This window comes from Ctenopharyngodon idella, chromosome 2 (assembly GCF_019924925.1).
Source record: "Ctenopharyngodon idella isolate HZGC_01 chromosome 2, HZGC01, whole genome shotgun sequence".
Taxonomy (NCBI): Eukaryota; Metazoa; Chordata; class Actinopteri; order Cypriniformes; family Xenocyprididae; genus Ctenopharyngodon; species Ctenopharyngodon idella.
The window spans coordinates 21,476,725-21,504,584 of record NC_067221.1 but is presented as its reverse complement, the minus strand read 5'-3'; the positions used below and the strand labels follow the sequence as shown (position 1 = coordinate 21,504,584).

The 27,860-nt window shown below is 37.4% G+C and overlaps 2 protein-coding genes across 3 annotated transcripts in view; one reads left to right on the top strand and one right to left on the bottom strand.

The window, feature by feature from the left end:
* Positions 1–65: 65 nt before the first annotated feature.
* Positions 66–9,781, top strand: LOC127502598 (lipoamide acyltransferase component of branched-chain alpha-keto acid dehydrogenase complex, mitochondrial-like). 2 transcript variants are annotated; one of them, XM_051875620.1, is made up of 11 exons: positions 66–365; positions 1,541–1,664; positions 1,814–1,889; positions 2,428–2,609; positions 2,696–2,820; positions 2,915–3,149; positions 4,012–4,178; positions 6,248–6,325; positions 6,452–6,643; positions 8,016–8,087; positions 8,994–9,781. In XM_051875620.1, the coding sequence occupies exons 1-11, from the start codon at positions 315–317 to the stop codon at positions 9,159–9,161; spliced, it is 1,470 nt and encodes a 489-aa protein (XP_051731580.1). In that variant the 5' UTR covers positions 66–314; the 3' UTR covers positions 9,162–9,781. The 2 variants fall into 2 exon arrangements, with proteins under 2 accessions (XP_051731580.1, XP_051731589.1); XM_051875629.1 differs by lacking the exon at positions 66–365 and adding an exon at positions 1,963–2,034.
* Positions 9,782–12,406: 2,625 nt separating this feature from the next.
* xpr1b (xenotropic and polytropic retrovirus receptor 1b) overlaps positions 12,407–27,860 on the bottom strand; it is a 32,343-nt gene continuing 16,889 nt past the window's right edge. The window contains exons 3-15 of the mRNA XM_051864971.1: positions 26,329–26,430; positions 24,427–24,647; positions 22,347–22,496; positions 22,103–22,186; positions 21,928–22,009; positions 21,521–21,738; positions 19,920–20,099; positions 19,590–19,758; positions 19,300–19,494; positions 18,897–19,057; positions 18,119–18,258; positions 17,787–18,014; positions 12,407–14,308 (exon numbers count right to left, since the gene is read on the bottom strand). Coding sequence (XP_051720931.1) covers positions 14,254–14,308; positions 17,787–18,014; positions 18,119–18,258; positions 18,897–19,057; positions 19,300–19,494; positions 19,590–19,758; positions 19,920–20,099; positions 21,521–21,738; positions 21,928–22,009; positions 22,103–22,186; positions 22,347–22,496; positions 24,427–24,647; positions 26,329–26,430 — 1,985 coding nt within the window. The 3' untranslated portion in view covers positions 12,407–14,253. The remainder of the gene's footprint in view (positions 14,309–17,786; positions 18,015–18,118; positions 18,259–18,896; positions 19,058–19,299; positions 19,495–19,589; positions 19,759–19,919; positions 20,100–21,520; positions 21,739–21,927; positions 22,010–22,102; positions 22,187–22,346; positions 22,497–24,426; positions 24,648–26,328; positions 26,431–27,860) is intronic.

The following is a 27,860-nucleotide window of genomic DNA, read 5'->3' as shown; positions in this document are numbered from 1 at the left end:
CATTGGCTGGTCAAGGGAGGCATGAGCATGACGTCAACAAGCGTAACAAACAAGAGGTTGCAAAGATGAGAGATGACCAACATAACGACACTTGGGGTTCGCAATTACAGGAAGTCCTGATTTACTATCTTCTCCATTAAAAAAAACAACAAAACAGTTATGTAAAATAATAAGTGGTTATATCATTACATTTTACTTGTTTATGTATTACAAGCTAAATTTATTGCTGTTATACACTCAGTGAACCGGTTTGAGTTTCAGGATATTTGTGAGATCTCCTGCGTTTATCATCTCTGTGAGAGTCTTGGGCAATCATGGCGGCGATGACACCAGCGCGGAGTTCTCTGAGAATACTGAGACGGCTGGTGAGTTTATAAACATTGTGCTTTCATTAAAAGAATATAACGCACAGTGTTGGAGTTTCCTAGTCAAATTTTTAGTGAACATGCACAGCTTGAAAATATAATAAATTGCTGAAATGTTCAGTCCTGTCTTCTGTTACAGTAAGTGTATATTCATTAAAGTCACCATGAAATCAAAAAGGCATTTCTATTTTTTTTTTTTTTTATGGAATATTGCAGCATTTTCTTATTATCGGTTCATCCATGCACATCATATATATATATATATATATATATATATGTATAATTTTAATTCATGTCACCTGTGCCCTCATAATCTTTAATAAAAAAACAAACAAAAAAAACAAACAAACAAATAAACAAAAAACTTCTCTTATGATGTGTTTATTGGCGCAAGGGCTGAGATCACAGCAATAGACCTTATTCAGAGCAGCGCCGTGACAGGCATGAAAGCGAGGCTGTGAGGGTTGGACTTACCTTGTGTTCAGTGCTGTAAAAAGCTGTATAAAGCTCCTAGATCACTTATAATTTCCCATAGCTCATGTTGTCTGGAGTTTGTCTACTGAAATTTCTTTACAATATAATTTTTGTAGTGCTTCGTAAGCAGAACAATCCAAGAACACATTAAATAATAGAACAACCCACTGAAGAGATGTATGTCTATCCCTCGCAGCCTCGCTTTCATTCCCGTTAAAAATCAAAGATGGCTTTGCTGTGAATAAGGTCTATAGCAAGCCACAACAATGTAATGATCCAATCAATTCCTGATGGACAAAATCAAGTCCTGTCCTACATTTTTTTCTTGTTCGAGAAGTTCGAGTTTCGCTCAGATATACTGTATGTCACAGAAGCAGGGAACAAAAAACTTGCAACTTTGTTCATTGTGACTTTAAAGACTGCATACTAGTATTCAACCAAAACAGACCCATGGTCATGAATGTCATTAAATGTCATGCAATTTTACATTTGCCTTGTATATCTTCACTGATCCCTGGTGTAAAAACCTGCTTAGTGTATTACAGTAGCTAAAGCACTTGCAGAAATGCTATTGCATTTCATTGACCCACTCATCACAGATAGCTTAGTTCAAGTGGAAACTTATTTCAGGACTAGTCAACTCACCTTTGTATCCTGAGCAAATTTTTTTTTTTTTTGATTGTCTTGCTTGTACATCAAAGCCCCAGGTTGTATCCCATCGCCTCCAGCAGTGTCCCAGGCTCCAGGCCCTCGGACCAGCCCCCGTTGTTCACATCTCCACACCCCTCAGTTTAATTCACTGGAGAGGATTCAGATCCAGCCATGGTATGTGCCGCAAAGATGAAATGTCCATATATGTTTAAACAGGCATATCAGCTTGTACAACATATTACAAGCCTTGACCTTTCTGTGTTTGTGTCATTGCTGTCTTAATAAACTGGACTCTTGCAGTATACTTTTGTTTATACTTTCAGTGGCCTCTGGACAGGTGCTGCAGTTCAAACTCTCAGATATTGGAGAGGGCATAATGGAAGTGACAGTAAAAGAGTGGTATGTTCATGTATTTGTCTTGTAAACATGCTGGAATAGATCTTAATCTGACCTTGACTTTTGTCCCTAATAGAAGACTTACTTCAGTGGGGCCACCAAAGTTGCTGTTAGACTGTAGGATCATCTGAGGTGTTTGTTAAGACGGGTACAGAAATGTGTTTTGAAATTGTGAGAAATGAAGCCAGAATTGTTAGATATAAACTTGCAATTGCGAGAAAAAACTATTTTTTTTAAACATTTTTCCTCACAATTCTTAGACAAAAAGTCAGAATTGCAAGATGTAAACTTGCAATTGCGAGGAATAAAGTCAGAATTGTGAGATAAAAAGTCGCAATTACCTTTTTTATTTTCATTCCATGGCGGAAATAAGCTTCCATGGTTACGGCCTAAACATTAGTGGTGCAAAAAGTTTAGTATAGCAATCAGCAATTAGCAAAAATAAAGTTAATTTTACCGATTAACCCATATACTGAATATTAAATAAAGGTGAATATTAATATAACAAATTTATGCTGTTGTTTTACTTGTCTATATGCAGGTATGTCAAGGAAGGGGACAGGGTCTCCCAGTTTGACAGCATTTGTGAGGTCCAGAGTGACAAAGCGTCCGTCACTATCACGAGCCGCTATGATGGCGTCATCCGTAAGCTGTACTATGACGTAGATGCTATCGCACATGTTGGTTCACCTCTTGTGGACATCGAAACGGACAAAGCACTGGGTCAGTCACTGCTGTGGATCGTATTTTTGATATTCACTTTGAAATGTCCTTCCAGTTCTATCATTGTAATGGTGTTTGTCCTGCAGAGGGCGCCCCAGAGGAAGATGTGGTAGAGACTCCAGCAATATCCCATAAGCAACCACATCGAGAAATCAAGGACCAAAAAACCCAGGCGACACCAGCAGTACGCCGTCTGGCTATGGAGAACAATGTAATTTTGCATGGCATCAGACTGTAACCACCCCATCATTGTGGTTGTATTGAGTTCTGTGTAATTCCTGATCTCTAAATCTGTCCTCTACTAGATTAAACTAAGTGAGGTGGTCGGGACAGGAAAAGATGGCCGTATTTTAAAAGAGGACATTATTAGTTTCTTAGCCAAGCAGACAGGAGCCATCCTCCCTTATGAGGTTGAGAAAACCCCAACACCCGTGATTTCCACTTCAAATACCCCACCCAAAGAGAAGACGCCCATCATGGCACCTCCGACGATCCCACTACCCATCTTCTCTGGCAAAGACAGGACAGAGCCTCTGAATGGTGAGTTTGAGTGTGTTTCATGTTGTTGTAAATGGGTCAATGACATGATGCTCAATTTTTTGCCTCATTCAAAAATATATTATAAATGCAAATTAATGATTTTTAATAATAATTAAAATAATAATGGGCACCAAAAAGTTGTAAATAAAATAAGAAAAACTTATTAAGTTGTTAGCCATTATTTTTTATTATTATTTCTTAAATGTCATGTGGTGCTACTTCCCAGAAATGTAATGATAATTATTAATTAACAATTCATGATATGTGTAAACAAACGTTTTAACTTAAAAAAATATATTAAAAAACTTTTTCGAAAATGATGATTAAAATGTGTACATATATTTGATGTAAGGAAATATATTACTTTTTACTTGTTGGTTACACCACAGGACATTTTCAGAGTCAATATAAAAAAATTCTTGAAAATGGTATAAAAGTTTTTTCTACACTATATGAAACCTACATAAATACAAAATGTACTTTCACACCAAGAATGATGAAGATAACTATGATTATACTTATATTGTTTATATAAGCGCGCACTGCAGTTATGTCGTCTGCCGATTTAAATGCTTGAGATCTTTGGGTGAATTTTAATTGGCTGTGAAAAAAGTCATTCTAAAAGTGATTCCAACAATATTGTTCCTCTGTGTCATTATAGTTGTGGTGTGGACTTTCCTATTCTCATAGAATTAGAACGAATATTAGAACTTTATAGTTACAGTTATTGTCCTTGGTGTGAACCTTTTTAAATGATATTGTCTTTTCTTTATCATGGATGCTCTTATTTGTCATTGACTCATGTTTATGTTTAACTATCTTGAATATGTGTTACATCTCTTGTATATGGTGATAAACACAGGTTTCCAGAAGGCCATGGTGAAGACCATGACTGCTGCTCTGAAAATTCCTCACTTCGGTTACTGTGACCAGGTCGACCTGACGCAGCTAGTGCGGTTACGTTCAGAACTGAAGGACCTGGCGAAGTCTCGGGGTGTCAAACTCAGCTACATGCCTTTCTTCATCAAGGTGCTCTCCTGTTACCTTCACCGCAACCTACCACCTGTTTCTGTTTATATACATTAAAAATTAAAGGGCAATCACGCTATAAGATCAAATTGTTTTACAGGCATGGAAAAGTAAAAAAATAAAATAAAAAATAATACATTGCATTTAAATATGCATTTTTGTAGTTTAACTCTAAAATGTATTGTTTACAAATTGCTCTTTACTTATGCAGTTTCTGTAAATTATTTAAAAAAATATTCAGTAATCATGAATGGTGGAGGGGAAAGTTATCGAGATTCATTGATCAGAATGTGTACAATCACTTCTCTGATGGTATTTTGCTACAGTTATGGTCAGAATTATTGTCACCCTTGGTAAATATGATTAAAGATGACTATAAAAATAAATCTGCATTGTTTATCCTTTTGATCTTTAATTCATAAAATTAGCAAAAATCTAACCTTTCATTGAAGGAAAACAATTAAAAGTGGGGAAAAAAAATCACATTATGAAATAAATGTTTTTCTCCAAAACACATTGGCCACAATTATTGGCACCCCTAGAATTTTTTATGAGTAAAATATCTCTGAAGTAGAGATTATGAGTAAAATAGATGAAGTAGACATTCATATTTACATTTTTTTTTTTTTAGCACACCAGGGTGATCATGAACATGAAATTGTCTAGCCATGACTTCCTGTTCCACAGGAGTATAAACATGAGGAAACACAAAGGCCAAATTCCCTTAATCATTCATCACAATGAGTAAAACCAAAGAATATAGTTCTGATGTGCAGCAAAAGATTGTTGAGCTTCACAAAATAGAAAGTGGCTGTAAGAAAATAGCTAGAGCATTGAAAATCCCCATTTCCACTATCAGGGCAATAATTAAGAAGTTCCAATCAACTAAAGATGTTACAAATCTGCCTGGAAGAGGACATGTGTCTAAATCGTCCTAATGCTCGGTGAGGAGGAAAGTTTGAGTGGCTAAAGACTCTCCAAGGATCACAGCTGGAGAATTGCAGAGATTAGTTGAGTCTTGAGTTTTAGAAGCTTAAAAAAAAAAAAAAATCAAACAGCACCTACATCCCCACAAGTTGTTCGGGAGTGTTTCAAGAAAAATCCTCTGCTCTCATCCAGAAACAATCTCATAACAATCGGCATATTCAGTTGTCAGACACAGACTGGAACTTCAAACGGGACTGGCTTCTATGGTCAGATGAAACTAAAAAAAGAGCTTTTTGGCAGCAAACCCACCAGATGGGTTTGGTGCACATATGGATAAAAAGTACCCCATGGCCACGGTTAAATATACTGCTGGATCTTTAATGTTGTGGACCTATTTTTCTGCTGGAGGTCCTGGATATCTTGTTCAGATACATGGTATCATGGGTTCTATCAAATACCAGCAGATAAAAAATCAAAACCTGACCGCTTCTGCTAGAAATCCAATAATGGGCCGTGGTTGCATCTTCCATCAGGACAATGATCCAAAACAAACATCAAAACCAACACAAAAATGTGTCACTGAGCACAAAATGAAGCTTCTGCCATGGCCATCCCAGTCCTCTGACCTGAACCCTAAAGAAAATGAGTGGAGTGAACTGAAGAGAAGAAGCACCAACATGGAGCTGGGAATCTGAAGGCTCTGTAATCTGAATCTGAAGGCTCTGTAGAGATTCTGCATGAAGGAATGGTCTCTGATCTCTTGTCAGGTGTTCTCCAAACTCATCAGGCATTGTAGGTGAAGACTCAGAGCTGTTATCTTGGCAAAAGGAGGTTGCAAAAAGTATTGAATAAAAGGGTGCCAATAATTGTGGCCAACGTGTTGTAGAGAAAAACATTTATTTCATAATGTGATTTTTTTCCCCCCACTTTCAATTCTTTTCCTTCAATGAAAGGTTAGATTTTTGCTAATTTTATGAATTAAAGATCAAAAGGATAAACAATGCTGATTTATTTTTACAGTCATCTTTGATCATATTTATCAAGGGTGCCAATAATTCTGACCACGACTGTACGTGAATATTAACTCCAGGTGATTAGGTTCAGATTATTATTCTAGATTGTATTTATACTGTTTTGTTCAGGCCGCATCACTTGGGCTCTTGCAGTTTCCTGTTTTCAATGCCTCTGTGGATGAAGGCTGCCAGAACATCACATTTAAGGCAAGACAGACCCCAAAACACTCCAATTATATCACAACGTTTCATTTTGAGGCTCATGGTTTGCTGAAATGTCCTAAACAGCACCACATGAATAACATTTTCATTTTTTTTTTGGTCTTCTCTCAGGCATCTCATAACATCGGCCTGGCGATGGACACTCCTCAGGGCCTCCTGGTGCCCAATGTGAAGAGCGTTCAGGCCCTCAGTGTTTTTGACATAGCTGTGGAGCTCAACCGTCTGCAGGCTCTGGGTTCAGCTGGACAGCTAGGCACCGCTGATCTCACTGGAGGAACTTTCACCCTCTCCAACATTGGCTCGGTGAGGCGCCGTCCACCTGACTTCAAACTTCCAAAATCGAAAGCAAATATTTTATAGGTCAAGTGTGAATTTTCTGCAGCCCTAGCATCCCCAAATGGAATTGCAACAATAATAACTGTCTAAACAAGTATCCCAAAAATCCTCATCTTCCATAACTCAGACAAACATGTAGCCCTGTCCCAAACTGACATCATTTGTAGTGCTGGTTTGAATGTATTGATTCCTCCATTTTAATAGATTCTCATTTCGATGAACCAATATTGATTCTTAAATAATTCCCAATAATCAATCATTTAGTCTATGCTGTTTTCATCTGATGCATGAACAAAACTTCACTAATCATTATTTGAAGCGTACATGCCATCCAATAATCGCAATAAGCTTTGTGCTGCTACTATTGATATGAAGTCTCGGATTCCAAATTCTGATTTTGATTCAAACAAAGAATACCATTTTGACGCTCTTTAATGTGGCATGATAGATCGCTGTAGCATTTCAGTTCAAGCAGCATGCGAACCATTCATCTTTTCCTCTTACTACTAGTTACAGCACAAAATAAATGAACATCAGAAGGTATGTTGAAAGACTGAACAACTTACTGAAATGTATCATGTCTCATGTAATCTGTTTCAACCGCAGAAAGACAGCTTGTGAACAATGAACAGATTGTGAACACATGACATTACATTTACCTCAGAAAAGCCATTCATTTACCATTCTGCATTGTAAATGTGATAAAATCTAACCACTTCATACATGTGTGCGGTCTGCATTGTTACTGATTGAGCAAGCTCTTAGACCACTCAGATGAACACCTGATTTTTAAAAATGTAAAAGAAACTAATTTCGGGTCAAATGACATGAGGAGTGTTAATATTACAGTAATGTACCAACTGAAAGGGCTCTCTGTACAGTTTACAGCATTAGAGTTTTTTTCCCTTGAAAAAAATTGACATACTGTGCCTGATATATATCCAAATGAATCAGTAGCAAATTAAATTGAATTGAAATGGGAAATTAATCCAATCACAAGCTTGTGAAATCAAATCGTGTCAATGCTCAGCCCTAATCATTAAGCCACTGGAAAAGATTGCAGTTCTGCTTGATGCCACTAGTGATGCATAAGTTACACACTGTATTTGGTCTTGAACACTATTTGGGCCTCCACTGCAGCTGCCCCTGATTATTGGGCCTCGTGATCATTATCCCATCCTGTTTGGATGTTATATATGAGAGTCTGGAAAGTCTAAGCACTTCTTTTATGGGTTAGCACTCAAACAACAGCAGGCTTTCATTGGGCTTCTATTTGCTATCTAGCGATAATAGGATCTCTCATCATAAAGTAATTTAAAAAAGTAATTTATTCATTTAGATTGGAGGGACGTATGCCAAGCCAGTGATTCTGCCCCCGGAGGTGGCCATCGGAGCTTTGGGAAAGATCCAGGTGAGCTGCTTGTTTTCTTCACCCTTTAATAAAAAATGTAATAGTACATTTAAGGAGATGTTGAATCATTGGCTCTACAGTAAATAATAGTGATTTTTGCTGCTTTGCTTTTGTATGTTCTATAGACTGTCATTATAATAAATAACCCATACATGCCTACATTTTGCACCCAAAATACGCAAATGTCAGAGTTAATGACATGACACTCACTTTTTTGTCATATCTATTAATTTATTAAAAAAAATTACATTAAAATTGGAGTTCATACATGCTGTGACTTGAACCACTGCAGAACCAACTGTATATCAAGGTCAAATAGTCTCTTAAAATCAGATAATTTGTTATTTTTATGACTTTTATGACAAGATTATTTCAGGTTGTAAAATGTCATTTGGTGCGATTTCCCAAAAACGTTCAGTGCTTTTGTAAAATATATTTCAAAACTTTTTTGAAATAATTAATACCATATGTACACTCACATGTATCCAAGGTTTAAGGAAAATGTAATTATACTTTACATTTAGCTGATACTCTTGCAGTGGTGTAAAAGTTTATTAGAACTATGTGAAACCAACGTGAATACAGTTAATGAGTTCATTTATATTTAGGTATGGTCACATGTACCATTATTTGGAGAATTTTTGCAGCCAATATCCAATGATTTTAATAGAAATCCACATGTGAGGGGGAAATATTTCCTTGCACAGAGTTCGTGACAGGTTCAAGTTGGTCATGCTGCCTCACCCAGCTGACAAACAGAAAACTGCTTGGTTTAAAAGAGTCTTCTGTGCTTCATACATCGCTACATTATTGACAGTAGACCTTTTTTGCCTGCAAATTTTCACCAATATTCCGCTAATGTGGTTGTGCCTTTAAACTAAAAGCTGTTTCTCTGCTCTGCTGCAGGTTCTGCCTAGGTTTAACTCCCGTGATGAGATAGTAAAGGCGTACATCATGAATGTCAGCTGGTCCGCCGATCATCGCGTCATAGACGGGGCCACTATGTCCCGCTTCTCCAACCTGTGGCGGTCTTACCTGGAGAACCCAGCTTCCATGGTCCTGGATCTCAAATGAACACTGCTCTGGAAATGAGATCTCTGTTGTCCATTACTTCCTGGAGTGTCTTTAGGTTACTTACAGCTTCAAAACAGTGTGCTGTGACTCACATGAACACTCAAGTTTCTGCTTTCACATTCATTTGTGGGGAAAAGAAAAAAAAAGACTTCAGTTCCTTTTCTCTATTTGCCTTATTTCAGATTAAAGACTGTTACTGCAACTTTACATCACAGAACACTTGCCTCATGTTAATGAGTTTTTGAGGACCGGGACACCTGAAATCACCTCTAAGTTTTCCTAATGCACAAAGCTTGTGTGTGGGAGACAGAGGCTGATACTGGCTGGCTCTTGGACAAGCATCGGGACTGTAACATCTCATTGTTTGCTGACTTTCTCTGAGACTTCATTCACACAAGCCTCTGTAGAGTGGACAGACAGCCACTTCATCTAAAACCACTTGTGTGTCAGTGTGAAGAAAGGACCATCATTTAACTGTTAAAAGAACAAATGGACCACACATGGACAGATTACTAAAATGTGATAGGAATAAAGGAATAATTTTGGCAAGCTGCATTGCTTTTTGCATTATAAATTTCAAAATTTCATTAAAGGGTTAGTTCACCCAAAAATGAAAATAATGTCATTAATTACTCACCCTCATGTCGTTCTACACCCGTAAGACCTTCGTTCATCTTCGGAACACAAATTAAGATATTTTTGATGAAATCCAATGGCTCAGTGAGGCCTCTATTGCCAGCAATATCACTGAACCTCTCAAGATCCAGAAAGGTACTAAAGACACATTTAAAACAGTTCATGTGAATACAGTGGTTCTGCCTTAAAGGATTAGTCCACTTTCAAATAAACATTTCCTGATAATTTACTCACCCCCATGTCATCCAAGATGTCCATGTCCTCCTTTCTTTAGTCGAAAAGAAATTAAGGTTTTTGATGAAAACATTCCAGGATTATTCTCCTTATAGTGAACTTCAGTTGGCCCCAAACGGTTGAAGGTCAAAATTACAGTTTCAGTGCAGCTTCAAAGGGCTTTAAACGATACCAGACGAGGAATAAGGGTCTTATCTAGCGAAATGATCGGTCATTTTCTAAAAAAAATAAAAAATTATATACGTTTTAACCATAGACGCTCGTCTTGAACTAGCTCTCTTCTTCTTCTTCTCTATTAGAATTCCGGCAGTGTAGACGCTAAGTGTATTACTGCCCTCCACAGGTCAAAGTTTGAACTAATTGTTATATATTGTATATAACAATTAGTTCAGACTTTGACCTGTGGAGGACAGTAATCCACTTAGCAACGTCTACACTGCCAGAATTCTAATAGAGAAGAAGAAGAGAGCTAGTTCAAGGCTGCGTTCCACTCCAGTTTTAGACACGCACTCGCGAACTTCCCTAAGCACTTCCCGCTTGGGGGAATCCCTGCCACCATTTTGAAGTGCGTTCCACTTCGTGAAGTGGACGAGGGAAGTTTATATGGACAGACCCTCGCTCCCTTGATTTTGACCAAGGGAGCGAGTCTACTTCATATGTACACTTCAGGCAGCTCCATAACCCACAATGCAACACGATTGTGATGTCACCGCATATCGCATTTAATTTACGCCACCACAAACAACTCTATGATATATTAATTATTTTTTAAAATATTTAAAACACACATACATACATATAGAATGCTGCATTAAACAATTTTTTAAGGGGAAAAAATTAAATAATAAATCAACTCCATAGTGGATTCTAAGTGATCAAGGGCTTAGGACGTTCCAATTCAGCCCATTGCAAGGGTTCCGCCAGTAGTGGGCACTCGTGCAACGTAAGCAATGACGTACATCTGAGTCAACGAGACTGAGGGAAGTTAGCGAGGGAAGGTCATAAAAAAAACGAACTGGAACTTAGCCCAAGACGAGCATCTATAGTTAAAACGTATATAATTTTTACTTTAAAAAAAAAAAAAAAAAAAAAAAAAAGACCGATCGTTTCGCTAGATAAGACCCTTATTCCTCGTCTGGTATCGTTTAAAGCCCTTTGAAGCTGCACTGAAACTAATTTTTACCAACCGTTTGGGGCCAACTGAAGTCCACTAAGGAGAATAATCCTGGAATGTTTTCATCCAAAACCTTAATTTCTTTTCGACTGAAGAAAGAAGGACATGGACATCTTGGATGACATGGGGGTGAGTAAATTATCAGGAAATTTTTATTTGAAAGTGGACTAATCCTTTAATATTATAAAGCAACGAGAATACTTTTTGTGCTCCATAAAAACAAAATAATTACTTTAACAATATCTAGTGATAGCCGATTTCAAAACACTGCTTCGAAGCTTTACGAATCTTTTGTTTCGAATCAGTGATTCGGATCACGTATCAAACTGCTGAAATCACATGACTTTGGCGTTCAGAACATCGCCCATCACTAGATATTGTTGAAAAGTCGTTATTTTGTTTTTTTTTAGCGCACAAAAATTATTCTCATCGCTTTATAATATTAAGGTAGAACCACTGTACTCACATGAACTGTTTTAAATATGTTTTGAGTACCTTTCTGGATCTTGAGAAGTTCATGACATTGCTGGCAATAGAGGCCTCACTGAGCCATCGGATTTCATCAAAAATATCTCAATTTGTGTTCTGAAGATGAACAAAGGTCTTACGGGTGTAGAACGACTTGAGGGTGAGTAATAAATGACATAATTTTCATTTTTGGGTGAACTAACCCTTTAAATACTGCGATTAAAAGACATGATCGCATTTTAAGATGAACAGGTTTAATTTATTTTTGTCGCACAAGAACAAGCCTCATTGGTTCTTTGCGGGAGCTCAAATGTGCTAGCATGACAAGTGAGAACAAGTGTTTGAGGTTCCATATTTGATAAGTGTGTGTATATATATATATATATATATATATATATATATATATATGAATAAAGGCCTCCATTAAAACTGTTCATATACAGCAATCGTGTCTCTTAAGAAAATATGGATTAAATATGGATTTCTTTTACAAACTCTGTATGAACTTATTGAAGCATCAAAGAAGAACAGAAGTCATTTGGGTTTGGAATGACATGAGGGTGAGTAAAAGACAGAGTTTTCATTTTTAGGTGAACTAACCATTTAAGAATTACACATATAGATTCACCTTTCAGAAACCGAAGAGCAGTTTTAGACTAAGTTTGATCTAGCCCTCAAAAGCTATAACAAGGTAATCTGGTCAATATAAATCTAAATACCAAGAGAAAACATCAACAGAGGAACCTTGTTTTTTTTATTTTTGGTCCAAGCATTTACTTGGGACAGTAGTACATGACATAGTATGTGAGGTGTAGCCGGTGATAGTCTTTTGAGTCTTGCAGCGTAGTTGAATCTCATGAATGTGCGGCTGCAGTACCTTCTGTCTTGCAATGATTTCGTTCACAGACAGCTAGGTCTTCAGATGTACAAATACACGTTTGCGATTGGAATGGATTATAAACCATCATATGAGAACTATCTGGCATTGATCATTCAGAAAACCATCCTTGCCTAATTTATCACATCATGATTTACGCAACAAGTTTTACTCACAATTCACACAGAAAATCTTTGTGCTCGTGTATCAAAGATACAGCTGAAAAGAAAACAGAGGTGTCAGTTTTCCCTGGAACCTCTGAAACCCTCAGGTGGTCTGGGAGTTCTCTGGAAGACACTGACCAAAAAAAAAAAAAAAAAAAAATCAGATAGAGATATGGAATGCTACTTCAGTGGAATGTGACGACAGAATAAGGTATGCGTGTTTAACACTTAAAAAAACAAAAAAACAAAATGGAGATTCAGGATCATAGGTAGGAAGTCTGCTTTAAAAGAAAATGTTCTTGAGGAATGCTTTAGATATTTGGCTTGCTCATAACTTGAGCCTGACACATTTAAAGCAAAAGGGGTTTTTCTCTTTCTGGGTCTACAAAGCAGCACCTCTTGAAAAAACTGGACTGACTTTAAGACAAATGAAAGAAAAATGTTTTAAAACAAACATAGGCATTAATTGTCATTTGGCATTTTAAGAGCAGGTAACTACATTGGTGGTTTGTGTTTAAATCGACATACACTGGCAAAGTATTTAATGACCATAAATGTCAAATTGGTATTTTTCATTCAGAGCCACCTGAGGGTTGGTCAAAAGCATGAAGAGGTCCTGGGTAAAGGTCCAAGGTAAATCCTTGCTATATTTAAAAGATTTTCGGTAACACTTTACAAGGTTCATTAGTTAACATTAGTTAAATACATTAGTTAACATGAACTAATAATGAACTGCACTTCAACAGCATTTATTAATCTTTGTTAAAGTTAATTTCAACATTTACTAATACATTATTAAAATCAAGAGTTGTATTTGTTAACATTAGTTAATAGACTGTAAAGTAACATGAACAAGCACTGAACTGCTGTATTTTTATTACAAATGTATTGCTCATCATTAGTTCATGTTAGTTAATTCATTAACTAATGTTAACAAATGAACCTTATTGTAAAGTGTTACCAAATTTTCTTTAAAGCAACGTTCAAGGCATCGCTCCTTCACATAAATAACAATGAAATGTACATTCAAAAAAAAAAAAAAAAAAAGTAGAAATTGCCATTTTCATGAACGAGGGTAAACCAGTCCATGTGCTACATGAGTGTCTTCATACCCTCCTCATAAAAAACAGTCTTAAAAAACAAAGTAGCCAAACCGATTGATTGATCACAACTGCTGCGATGAAGTGTCCAGTCAGGTGTTTGGTTTGTATGACTGCAGTCCAATCAAGCGGTTTGTGAACTGATGTATCTATACACACTGTCCTTTGAATTCATTTGAAGATCTACTTTTTGGATCTTCACAAAAATGATCAAGGCAGCAATGAAGGAATCAAAAACAGTACAGTAACTAAGAAGTGGCCGCTCCTGTTGTGAGCTCATATGCGTGTACGAGTCAGTGAAGTCTTGTGTGAAATATGTGTGTGTGGTGTAGTCAGGCAGCTTTGTGATGGATTGATTGAATAGCTTCTGAAGAGTCAAGGCTCACTGAGGTCTATGGTCCTTTAAAAACACTTTCTCAAGTCATTGAGGACGCAGGGGTCAGGTGTCATCATCTGTGTCCTCTATCAGGACTTTGGTGTCTCGGACCTTCGACCTGAAAAAAAAAAAAAAAAAAAAAAAAAAAAAAGAGAATAGAGATCCTTGAGTTTCATCAAACAAATCATTGTGAGAGCATCTGTATGATGGTGCTCAGAGGCTTACAAGGCCATTTTTATTCACCAAATAGGGTCACTGATTACCCGTTACTTTTTAATAAAGGCACAAATCCTTTTAAAATGTTCTTCAGAGAGTTTCAATTGGAAAATGTTTCAAATTTAATTTACAAAACTACTACATGAACTCAAGTCAACAAATCCAAATCATTTTCTCAATTCAATCCCATTTTCAAAGTTGTTATAGGAAAAACGATATTTTTCTCCACTACAGCAAACATACATTCATCAATAACTACAAACCCAAACTGAGTGATACCTTATTTTAGGATAAAACTGCAACCCTGTTACTCATTGTATCACTTAAATTTTAAATAAATAATATTTATTACTTTATAAAAAAAATCTAAGTTTTAAACTGACGAACAAAATTTTCTGAAGGTTAAAGGATTAGTTCACTTTCAAATGAAAATTAGCCCAAGCTTTGCTCATCCTCAAGCCATCCTAGGTGTATATGACTTTTTTCTTTCTGATGAACACAATTGGAGATACATTAATAAATATCCTGATGCATTCGAGCTTTATAATGGCAGTGGACGGGATCAATGAGTATGAAGCTCAAGAAAGTGCCTCCATCCACATTCATCCATCATAAACGTACTCCACTCAGCTCTGGGGGGTTAATAAAGGCCTTCTGAAGCGAAGCGATGCGTTTGTGTAAAAAAAAAAAAAAAAATCCATATTTAACAAGTTATGAAGTAAAATATCTAGCTTCCGCCGGACCGCCTTCCGTATTCTACTTACGAAGAAAGTGTAAAACTCTCGCAGTTCAAAAAGCTTACGCTACGTCCTACGCCTTCCCTATTCAACTTACGGAAAAAGCTTAACTGATGCGAGTCACACAACGCCAGTTCCATTTTTTCTTAAGTTGAATACGGAAGCCAGTCTGGCGGAAGCTAGATATTTTGCTTCATAACTTGGTAAACGTGTTTTTTCTTTTTTTTTTACACAAATGCATCGCTTCGCTTCAGAAGGCCTTTATTAATTATTATAGATGGATGGATAGATGTGGATGGAGACACTTTCTTCAGCTCATACTCTTTGGTCCCGTTCACTGCCATTATAAACCTCAGATGCGTCAGGATATTTATTAATATCTCTCCAATTGTGTTCATCAGAAAGAAAAAAAGTCATATACACCTAGGATGGCTTGAGGGTGAGTAAAGCTTGGGGTAATTTTCATTTGAAAGTTAACTAATCCTTTAAGCTGACCTTTTTTTTGTGGTTTCAAAACCTATTTTGCACCCTCTCCATGGAAAGTGCCACTAAAAGTGTTGAAGTCTATGTAAAAACCTAGTATTTTAAGGATGATGTAGCAAGGATAATCTTTTTGATCTTGGTATCTTGAATCTCAGACAATGTTATAGCACCTAAACCAGTTGTTCCCAACCAGGGAAAAGGAGACTCAAGATAACTTAAAATAATTTAAGATAAGACGAAACAAGCATTAAAAACAGCTAAAACAACTAAAAATCAAGGTATTTCTTATTTTGTTTCACTCCTTCAACAACTGTTTTTTTTTTTTCCTTTCAAAAACCAGGGTTTCCACTTTTAGAAAAAACAGGATATATGAAGTAGCTTAATTAAGTACTTAATAAAAAAGTCATTAAATAAAATCTTGAAACTCTGAGGGCACTTTTATAATGAATAGGGGTGGGAATCTTTAGGCACCTCACGATCCGATCCGATTCTGGGAGTCACGATCCGATTCCAAAATGATTCTTGATCCACTTTTTTTCTTATTAATTAATTAGTTTCGTAACCTTAATTTTTTTTAATTTAATACATAGTCTATGTAATTATAATTGTATGTTAAGATTTTTAAATATAGACTATAAACAGCTTCAAAACATAAAAGCAAGTAGCCTAATAAATAATAAGAGGAACAACAAAACATTACAAGCAATGAACAAAGAGTGCTTTCAGTATTTAAGAGTATCTGAACGTTTTCCATTCAAAAGCTGTGAGGAATTTTTCTCTTTCCCAGCTTTATGGTTGTTTGATTATTACTGATGTCGTCATAGACAGCGGAAGAATAAGCTGCATTCACAATAATGCACAGATCTCTTTTGAAATATTAGATGTTTTTTGTCCTGTCCGTTTAATCCCTTAAGAAATCTAACTGACTGTTTACATTAATTTTGCGTCATAAAAGCATTTTGAGATGCAAGTACATTTAACCTGCACACAGCCACTTGCGTGAGCGCTCTTCACAAAGCGCACATGGGCATTTGAAATTGAAAGCAGCCTTCTGTCAGTGAGTTTTGTATTTATAAAATAAGCCCACAGCATTCCAAACAACATAAATGGTGCCTTCGTAGAGCATTTGTAAGAAAAATAGGCCTACCGGCAGGCGAGAACACAAGCTACATACGCGTTTCTCTCACCGCGCATATCCTGTGCGATGATGAACCACGCGAATGTCCGCGCGTGTAATTCGCTCTAGCCTTTCCGAACTGTATGACAGATTATTTTATAGAAGGTTCGAGTGGTGGGCGTATGAGAGAAAATGGAAACAAGCAGAATACGGGTGTTTCTAACAGTGCGTGTCCACTAGCGCGGAGCGCGCATATTCAGTTCATTCATATGGAAGTTGAGCTTCTTAAGGCTCGCGAGTGAGAGTGAAGCTCAACTTCCATATGAATTGAAAATGCTCGCTCTGCTCCACGCTGGTGGACACGCGCCTTAAGCACATGCAGCGTCATCTCGCAACTGCGGTTAAAAATAAGCTCAGAATCTCTAAATTACGGTTACGACATGGGGTGAACTCAGCATAAGCTCATTGTTTTGGTTCAGGAGGAACTGTAAAAGTTGGCTGCTGTTAGTTTGCAGTGCTCGGTGACTGTCTGTCCACAACTCTGCACAGCCTTACGGAATGTGCTGATGATGTGTGATGTCTGCAGGATCAGGGCAGGTTTCTTGGTCCTGAGACTTCCACAGACAATAAATTTTGGACCGCACATGTACATTTTTAATATTTAGACCACTTCTATCATTGATTGCTATCAGGATGTAATAGAGTTTCAACCAGAATAACAAAATGTGTTTGTGAAAAAAATTGCCTACCCTACCTTTAATATATCTGGACTCCTGAAGTGTGTTTTACAGAAACTAGGAATGTCAGGCCTTTGAATATTGTTGTGGACAAAGAGGGAAGTCAAAAAGGATGACAACCACTAATTTAAACCAATCTGACAAAATCATTTCATGTTTAAATTTAAATTCAGCTTATTTAGATGTATCTGATGTTTCTTTATGTCCTATTTATTGCTAGCCGTTTTTTGCTGTACAAAGCTTGTTGTTATTGATTTTATGTCTGGATTTGTGTCTGTGTGGTTGGTGGTCTTATGTTGCACTTACTGGGAGGAGAGGCGTGGTCTTCTTAAAGACATGCTGTAGCTTCTCTTCCAGTTCTTCTTTCCTGTTCCCGATCTGTTCCTCACACCATCCTCCTGGTCCATCATCTGCTCAAGAAGCGTTTGGTCATCTGCATTCAGAGGCGCTACTGAGATGTCCCGCACCGCTCTGAACTCACCGCAGTTATTTAGGTGTTCATTCTCCAGGCGGAAGAAGTTCCAGACAAAGCGCCTGAAACAGATGACAGATTATGAGGATGTTACTTTACTTTTGAGCTACTTTAGCAATGTCATGAAAAACCCATTCATCAAAGAGGTCAATGCAGGTATGCTCACCTGAAGACCTCTAGCGGTGCGAGGACAGTGGCCAAAATCTCAGAAATGTAAGGGTATGAAGTCACAACCTCAAGGGAAAGCGGAATGGTCCATGCAAAACGCAAGATTACGTCTTCTATTATGGCACAGTAATAGTAAGCCTGTTAAGAGAGCACGCAAATTAACAACAACGAATCTGTACACAATATAAATGCTGTGGAGGTGACTGTTCTCCACAAAAATATTTAAATACGGCACATAACTGAAGTGCCAACAGTGTGTGTGTTAGAGTTGTCAAAAGTACTGACGACAATACCAAGTCGGTACTGAAATTTTAAAAAATGTGACGCTTTGGGCGCTGTTAAGTGGATTAGTAAACAACTCTGATTGGCCTTTGTGTTCACACGCTCATCAGATATGTCTGTGATTAGCTACAATGATGAAATCTATTTTGCATGGGAGCGTTTGAAAGTACACGGAAGTGTTTGAATTTGAAAACGGGAGTGTTTAAAAGCAGGCGTCTATCAGCGGGCCGGTCCACTGATAGATACCTGCTTTTAAACGCTCCTGTGCGTATCTAAGCGGTCGGTGAAGAGCGTCATTGATGTCTATTTACAACATGTTTTTGAAGCGTTGATCATTGTAGCCAATCACAGACATATCTGATAAGCGTATTAACACAATTGCCAATCTGAGGTATTTACAAATCCGCTCAAAGCATCACATTTTGTTAAATTTCGGTACCGACTTGGTATCGCGGTCTGTACTTTTGACAACACTAGTGTGTGTGTATTCTTACTTTTTGTGGATATACTATCTCCTCTCTGAGAAGGGTGTTTTCCCCTGCTTTACGGTCAAACAGACCCCAGTCCATCTTCAGGTCCCACAATAAGGTGTAGCAGGAGTTAATGATCTTGCAGGCAATTAGCAGGTAAAAGAAGACCTGACCTTCCGGAAGACCTAATGATAACAGAAAGGCAGTCACATAAAAGAACATCACAGTCATAAGATAACACAGGACTGCACGTTTAGCCACATGGTGTTCCTCAAGGTTCGGTGTGTGGTCCGTTTTCAATCTCTAAAAAATATCAACTATATATTGCCTGACAAAGGGTGCCTTTCACACTTGTGAGTGGGAAAAAAAAGTCATGTTGAGTAAACAAAGAATTTCAGGTAAAGAATGTAACATCTCAGGTGCTTACTTTTATGTGTCTTATAAAGTGCAGAAAAGATGACCACAAAGAAAGTAGTGGAGTATTTGCCAGCATTGAGCAGGTGAGGGCGGGCACGCTTTGTGTCCCGGTAACGCCTTAGGCACTGCACAAACCGGAACCAGGCAGGCAAACACTGGATTACAGCTCGTACTCCATATGAATATGAGTGACAAATCCCTCCACCTGGTTTGAAAACAAAAACACATAACCATGTGATCATTAACTGTCCAATAAAAGAATTATGGAATATGTGAGGACATTAATGTGCATCTGGATACCGTCTTTAATCCATAGCTCCCCCTCAGACTTGGTCCAGTTAAGCTCCATACTGTAGAAGCAGATCATGTACTCCAGATCCATCAGAACCACTACAAGAGAGTTGAGTTGATCAGCCAGCCAGAAATCTGCAAACCCCACTCTGTGAAATGGAGCTGTGACCACTCGAAACTATGAACAAAAAAAGGTTAAAAATAGAGGATAAAAGAGGATTTGACCAATTCAATCAACATTTTACAAATGGAATAATAGTGTTTCATAAACGTGTGACCTTGAAAATCACAACAAAAATGTTGTTGTGCAATATGAAATGGGATTCTCTAGGCCCTTACCAGTAATTTGAGCAGCCAGAAGCGAGATTTGTAGTAACATGTTTTGAAAGGGTTGATAAGGAAGAAGAAGAAGAACCCATAGAGAGCTAGAGGGTTCACTTGTATAGGTATCATTGTGTCCTTAGCGAAGAGGCAGGATAGAATACTGACGCACCAAAGAACTCCAAGGAAACCAGCAATCTGCACAAAAACAGAGTGAAAAATGAATATTTAAAAAAAAAAAAAAAAAAATGTTTACTGATTTTCAAACTTTACAAACATAACTTAATCAAACAGGGAAGAAAATAAATAAATAAAATAAATAATTGAAAAAAAAAAAAAAAAAATTGCAGCTCACCACTCCAATGGGGAAAAAAAAAAAAAAAAAAAAAAAAGATGATAAAACAATGATTGTTCAAATACTTAAATATGACTTTCATATTTATACTTCATAAAACAAATCCTCTGGAAAGAAAAAAAAGGATATATTTACACCCATAAATATCAAAAATGTATCCCACCTTCTGTAAAATATGACATCTTTAATATAAGAAGCACAAGTAATCTAAAGATACATATTCAAGTATAACCCTTTGCCAAAGTGTTATCGAATGGGCTTTATCAGATAGCCAATTCAAAAGAATACATTGTCTTGCACAAAATGTTAGAAACTTATAAAGCATCTTTTCATGTTTATCTGTAGTAATGTCACAATGTATTCCAAGCAGCATATGCATTGGGTCAAAGTCTTCCAGGCTTCCTCCCATTGATCGTCTGTGACATTAACTATTCTTTCCCATGTCTCTTTCAGAAATTGCGTATCTGAAGAACCACAATCCTTAAGAATCTTTTTGATTGTCTAGGTATAGAAAAAGCTGCCTCCCCACAGCCGATACATCCTGATTTGTAAACAAAGGGATGTTGTATTTTCCTTGGGATGTTGTATTTGTCGACTAGTTGGTCAAATTACATTAAAATGTGTCCATCAAATGATTCCTGCATTGTGGTGAGTCTTTTATAAGCCTAGACTCGGAAGCCTGAGTCAACAGTCACCGGCAAGAAGTCGAGTTACCACAAATAGGAGTAAATGCTGAGGTCTGCCCTCAAAGCATCTAACAGGCAAGCCAATTTCAAGGATTTAAATCTCTTGAGAAAATTTAACATTTATTAAAGGAAATTTTCTTAATGAGCTTTTGATATCAAACCACACAAATCTGATCCCTTTATACACCCGATCAGAGATAAAACATAAATGAACACTGAGCTGATATCTCTGAATACCACCCAGGGGCATTGTCCCTGATTTACTGAAATGTATTCTATTTCCTGAAAAAAAAAAGTCAATTCTGTTAATCGTATCTATAAGAGCTGGGGTAGATGTTTCAGGATTCACCATGAAAATCAGAATATTGTCATCTAACGAAATGAAGACCATCTATTGATCGCTGCTTTATTGCTGTACAAATTCATTACTTTAGAAATTAAGTACAGTACAAAGACCTAATAAATATTGTAATTCTAAAATGTTATATTATCACGTCTCCATTTGTCTTTAATTCACAAAACATAAAAATAACATTCACTTTATTGCTCAGCACTTCAATCACAGATACCAAAGTTACCTCAAAGAGATGTTGGTGGGACAGGTTGTTGCGGGGGTTGAGCTCGAATATTAAGACATGGTTCACGCCAGCCTGCCTCCAGCCATATGTGTTGATGCCCAACAAGAAAAGGAATTCGATGAGCAGGAAACCACCCCGATAAATTCTTACCAGGGGCCACACATTCCTCTCCACATCACTCTCCTCATTCTTCTCCTCAATAACCAGTTTTACCACACCTACAGATGTGATTGTTAAAATAACAAAAGTATTAAACTCTTGAGAAAGATTTAGAGCTCAGGGTTATATTGCTGTTGTTATACATCTTTGATGTGGCAAAGTAGAGAAGAAACCTCATGACTTTAGAGGTGGGGGAAATTTGACCTGATAAAGTAATTAAAGGCAAACTATCATTAGAGGTTATATACCTGCGATGATGACTGTGACTGTTAAAGCGACGAAGACACCACAGTAGAGTCCTACTCTAAAAGTGGTCCATGCTGGTGCAGGCTAAGATAAAGAGCACAGGATGGTGAGAGGTTCATGGTCCTTTTAACTGTACTAATGAAAAGGTGTTCTAGTGAAGGTCACAATGTGTCCTACCTGCGCTGCTCCCAGTGGGGGCACTCGGAGCCTCTTCATAGCTTTCTGTCGGTCTCCTCCCTCCAGCTCTGCAGTAACAAGGGCCTGGGGATTTGAGAACATGCTATTAGAATAACTAACCACTGTGCTAGTTTGATCAGACAATCAAAATTCAATTCTTTAAAGCAGAGAGAGGAAGTAGTTTATGTTTAAAATGTTTTATGTTTAAGTGGAATGAGACATTTGACTGTAAAGTGCATGGTACCTCGGTTTCAGAGATGAGCTGAGTGATCTTCTTACAGGTGTAAAAAGGAGCCACTTCAACATGGGCCTCACGCCAATCAGCACCTCGAGTCGTCTCAAATATCTTGTCATGTTTCTTTAAAATCTTCCGAAAACCTGTGAAGTTTAGATTCTGACAGGGAGAAACAATTATTTCTTTAAATGAGACTGATTTATAAGTCAATTAACAGTCAAACATGAATAAAATTCAGAAATGAAAAAAAGAAAATAATAAAAAAAATATATATATGATACAAACTGGATATTAATAATATGGGAATTACTAAAAAAGCTACAAATGAGTTAATAAAGTTATCATGTGCATAAATATGCAGAAGATTCCATCTAGTCCAGGGGTTCCGAATTCCAGTCCTCACGCCTTCCCGCTCTGCACAGTTTGTATGGCCATTTCTCAAATCGTTCTTAAACGATCTTGAGTCCTTGTGTTCTCGTAGTACATCATCATCAACCGTCAAAGTTCAATACCAATACTCAAGAACGCAAGTACAGAGGATGCATGAAAGTACCCAAATGTGTTCTTGATATTGAGTATGCGCCGAATGCAGACTTGAGAGAATCGAACTGTTAGAAATCCCAGAAGATGAAGTGGCTGGAAGATGTACGGAAGCCTGTAAGCTAACTCACTGAAGAGATTCCCGCTGCAAGCTCGCATATGTGACGGCTTATAAAATAAACATTTGTCCGTTTTGTTTTGCTTACTTTTAATAAAGTGATAAAGACCTGAAGAAAGCCTGCAGTATTTTTACTGGCATATTAAAAAGAATCTTATCAATGACAAAGAAAATAATGCCTATAATAATATGACAGAAAAGTTTCAATAGGTAATGACATTTGTTTGTTATGTTATGTTGCATTTATTGTGCACTGGGCACTACTTATAATATGCTGGGACGGTCAGTTGAGTAACAAGATCAGTTGAGCACATCTCAACTCTCACAAAGATGTGTTCTGGGTCCTCGCATCCTTCGGAGTTTGTTCTTTCAAGGTAGCCTGATAAGACCGGACTCTTTGAGAACGGAAGTCTGTTCTTTGCATTCTTGGAATTGAGAAGCAGCCTATGGGTGCTTCTCAACCTGCTCCCTAGCTCCTGAGCTCGTAAATCAGTATATCGTGTACATGAATTCGGGCACTGGTAAGGACCCTGGCTCACTACACATTGGGATACTGATGACTCTATTTCCAGTGACATAACATCCTCATTGTACAACATCACTACTGGTATTTATGAACAACAGCAGAACTGATAGCCTATCTTTCTGACATTATGTCTTAATGTTATTTAAAGTACAATATGACAAATACTTTGCTTGTTACTTATACGTGCAACATTTCAGCCGTAAATAAAGTATAAATGTTAGCTAGATTACATTCATTACCTGATGTATTTTTATGCTGTAATATAATAAAATAATGGTTTGTATTTGAAAAAAAAAAAAAAAAACATCTAATCGCGTGCCAATATGTAGTGAGTTTGCGGTAACACTTTAGTAAGGGGAACAATTTTCACTTTTAACTACTTGTTTATTAGCTTGCATATTGGCTGTTATATTGCTTGCATATTGGCTGTTAAGTATTGTTATACTTGCATATTGGCTATTAGTACTTATAAAGCACATATTAATGCCTTATTCTGCATGACCATATTCTACATCCCTAAATCCTACCCCATACCTAAACTTAAACGCTACAACAACTACCTTACTAACTATTAATAAACAGTAAATTAAGAGTTTATTGAGGCAAAAGTCGTAGTTAATAGTGAACATGTGTTCTCTATACCAATGTGTTACCGAGTTTGCTTAAGTGATTAATGTTTCAAGCTTCAGAATCTCCGTTAAGAGAACATAGTGACCATAGATGCTCAAACAAAATGCGTTCATTTGCAACACCCTGCAATGTCATCAAACAAACAAAACTCAAGTTGCGCATATTAGAGGAGTGCGGAATTGGGATCCCCTGATCTAGTCCATTATATCAAGTGATATGATAATATTCAATACTCGAACATTTTCAAAACATCTGTGTTTTGTGTGTTTTCAGACCTGGTAATTCTGCAGCAAAATAAGGCTGAGGTAGAACTCGCTGAAAGCCAGCTGCAGGTCTTTGATATTGCGATGTTTGCAGCGCTCCTGCTGCGACAGGTGGAAGACAGTGCGACGCCGGCGCAGATCCGTGGCTCGGCTGCTCTCCCGCTGTGCGTCCAGAGACGACTGCAGCTCATTCTGGAGCGTGGCGAAACGCCGCTGTGCTTCGGCAAGCTTCTCTGTGTCATAAAAGAAAGGAAACATCCTCAGTATGTAATGAAGCTGGATGGATAGATGGAACTATGGTCAGCAAGAGAAATATTAAGCCGTTTCCACCGCAGGAACTTTCTCAAGGAACTAGGGACTTTGGGTTGGTACACGGGGTGTTTCACAGGGACCAGGGTCTAAATGAAGTTCAGGGTAAAAAATTCCCCCTCAGAAAGTCCCTGTCTGCGAGGTAGAAGTTTTTCAAAGTTCAGGAACTTTTGGGGGTGAGACTGAACATGCTGATTGATTGAATTTTTAAAAGTCTGTTGCATGCACTAAGAGTTGTTTGCTATTCGAATCAACAATAAAAAAAAAAAATACGACAGATGGACTTATGACGAGATTCAGGCTTTATTAAGCGTATATGCAGAGGACAACATCCAGCGGAAACTGGAATGTCACGTGCAGTCCTACGTCACCGTACTAATTTGCCTAATCTTCATTATACTTTAGACTGCGATGGAAACGCAGACAGCAATAGGCCTGAGGGAAAAAAGTTCCTAGTTCCTGGGACAAATTTTTCTGGATAATTTCGGTGGAAATGTGACTTTAGTCAACACAAAATTACAAATGAACAGTAACCAATATACTCTCCTGGTCTTACACAATTTATTTTAGGTTGACATCAGCAATTCCTCCCTCCCTACCCTTCTACCGCCTCATTCTGGTAAGTAAATCCCACTTTCAAGATCTAATCAGATCCCAAAGAATAAAATCAACACCTTCAAATCTGCCTATTCAATTTGTGTTGTTTTGTGTAGACGTCAGTTTTCTCCATATTAGGATTTTTCCGCCTAATGCTTTCAGCTCTGTGATTGGTGGTCCAGCTGTGAAATTACAGAGGGCCAAGCCATAGCAAGTCAATGAGAGACTAATTTCAAATGACAGGAAAATTGACCATATTGATCATATCATTCCCCTAAATGGGTGGGCCTTATTATCAGTAAGTTTATGACACCTTCCACCCGCTGTGGGGAACACAAATTTTGTGCAGAAAGCAAAGCTCTTTAAAGCATTTCAACCACAACAATTAAGACTACCTTTGGATGACAGCATCAATCAAGAAGCTAAAGCTTTACTGCTGGGATTGTTTGCTGTTTGGGCAATTTATTTAAAATCTAATAGGTTATATGACTGATTTTATTCTGGCTGCCGCTTTTTTTGTTGGTTTTGTGTCACCATATTCCACTGAAATGCACACACAAACCATGTGATGCTGCAATTATTTGTAATGATTATTTGCATTTTATTACTTTTTATTTAATTTTGGTGATGACTCTTACGCTCAACTCTGATGTTTGCTTGTGGCATTTCTTGTCAAAGGTAACATGCAGTATTATAGAAGAGGACACTGTAAACTAGGCTGATTTTAGGCTGAGTTTACTTTTTCCCGATGAGGGAAGGGGGTGAGAGGGCCAAGATTCAAGAGTCACAGATCACTACTTTAAATAAATAACATGGCTTAATAACCTGGTTTAATAGTCCTGGGTTTGGATCAGAAGCTTTATTGTCTGTTTTCAAAAAGTTACATTTCTGTGTGATGGGTAACACGTTACTGTAAATACTAATGACAAAAAACAAACCAAAAAAAAAAAAAAACACCAGGGAGCAGACACAACCGTGAGCTTTACATCAAACAAGCCACATAGTTACCTGAATAGAAAGTGTTGATTTTGGCCAGCTCCTTCTCACATGTTTGGAAGAACTTCTCCTCAAACTTGGCATAGTATCTCTTGACAGTGTCTTCATCTGTGACTAAAAGCAAGAAGATAATTGGAAAAAAATATTCAGGAAAAACAAAGAAAAAGTGGGGAAAGAGATAGCAAGAAATATACTGTACAGAAGGAAAGAAGAAACCTGTGGAAAACATTGTTCTTTCATAAAGCTCCAAGGCCTGAGGTTGTGCGTATAATTGAGAGAAGGAGAAAACAGGCAGTGAGGCTCTTTCTGCAGAGCAGTGCATCAGATTCACATGTTGGGCCTTGTGAATATGATCTCTGGGTCTGAAACATCACTTGCTAAAAAGTAGCAATTTTTACAATGCCCACAGAAATTTTATTCTTGTTCAGATCACAATTTCTGTGCAAAAGATCTCAAGGACAGATGTTTGGCTCAAGCCATTTCAAGTATTTAGAGGAGATTCAAATGAACCTTTTTGCAAGTGAAACAAGGGACAAAAACAGCATGATTCAAATAAAGTCATCACCCAGGTTGTGAACACTGGATAACACCCTTTTGAGGCTGTAAGCAATTGGGGATACTATTTCGCACCAACAAGAATAAATTTATTTTATGAATCACACTGCACAGGCCAGTCGGCATCTGTCTGAGCTTTGAACATGTCAGGTCGTGGAATGTCTGAGAAGTGACACTGTAATCTGGTGATTGTCCGCATTGGTCGGCGTCTGTTGGAGCAGTGTGAATTGGCCTTTAGTCTTCAGTGTCACATGATCCTTCAGATATCATTCTAATATGCTGATATGGTGCTCAAGAAACATTTCTTTGTTGGGCTGCTTAACATTTTTGTGTAAACCATGATATATTTTTTCAGGATTCTTTGATTAGTAGAAAGTTCAAAAGAACAGCATTTATTTGTAATGTATTAATTTTTTCTTGTAACAATGTAAAATGTATTTACTGTCACTGTTGATCAATATAAAGTGTTCTTGCTAAATAAAAGAATTACATTTAATTAAAAATAAATAAATAAAACTTACTGACTCTAAACTTTTGAACATCTTTTGTGTTCTGCAGAAGATAGAACTCTGTACAGGTTTGAAACAATATGAGGGTGAGTAAATGTCAGAATTTTCATTTTTGGGTGACCTATCACTTTATGGAATCCCTGTATAATTATTCTGCGTCATGTCTTTCCAAGATCCTTAGTCTGAGAACCAAGACTCAAGGTTAATTAAGTCAATGTAGTCTTAAATCACAATAATCATAACAGTTCACGGGTCATGACTTCAAACATTTACAGTTAGAGGGCATGTGATGTTTCTGTTGACTGTAAATACTTTTGACACCATAGAGACGTAACTGCTTGATATTCCCCTACGAGGGACAAAACACAGAGCACAATGACAGTAAGTCTGGCTGATACTGTCCAGACGGACTAACAATGAATCACTATCTCAGGACTCTCAGACTTGGGAAAATGACTCATGGCTTGAAATACCTAAACT

What these genes read in the sequence shown, in the direction of transcription:
- LOC127502598 (XM_051875620.1), top strand. Translation starts at nt 315, where the DNA reads ATGGCGGCGATGACACCAGCGCGGAGTTCTCTGAGAATACTGAGACGG. An exon ending in AGGATTCAGATCCAGCCATG is followed by an intron (nt 1,665 to 1,813) that starts GTATGTGCCGCA and finishes TTATACTTTCAG; the next exon opens with TGGCCTCTGGACAGGTGCTG. An exon ending in GTCTGGCTATGGAGAACAAT is followed by an intron (nt 2,821 to 2,914) that starts GTAATTTTGCAT and finishes GTCCTCTACTAG; the next exon opens with ATTAAACTAAGTGAGGTGGT.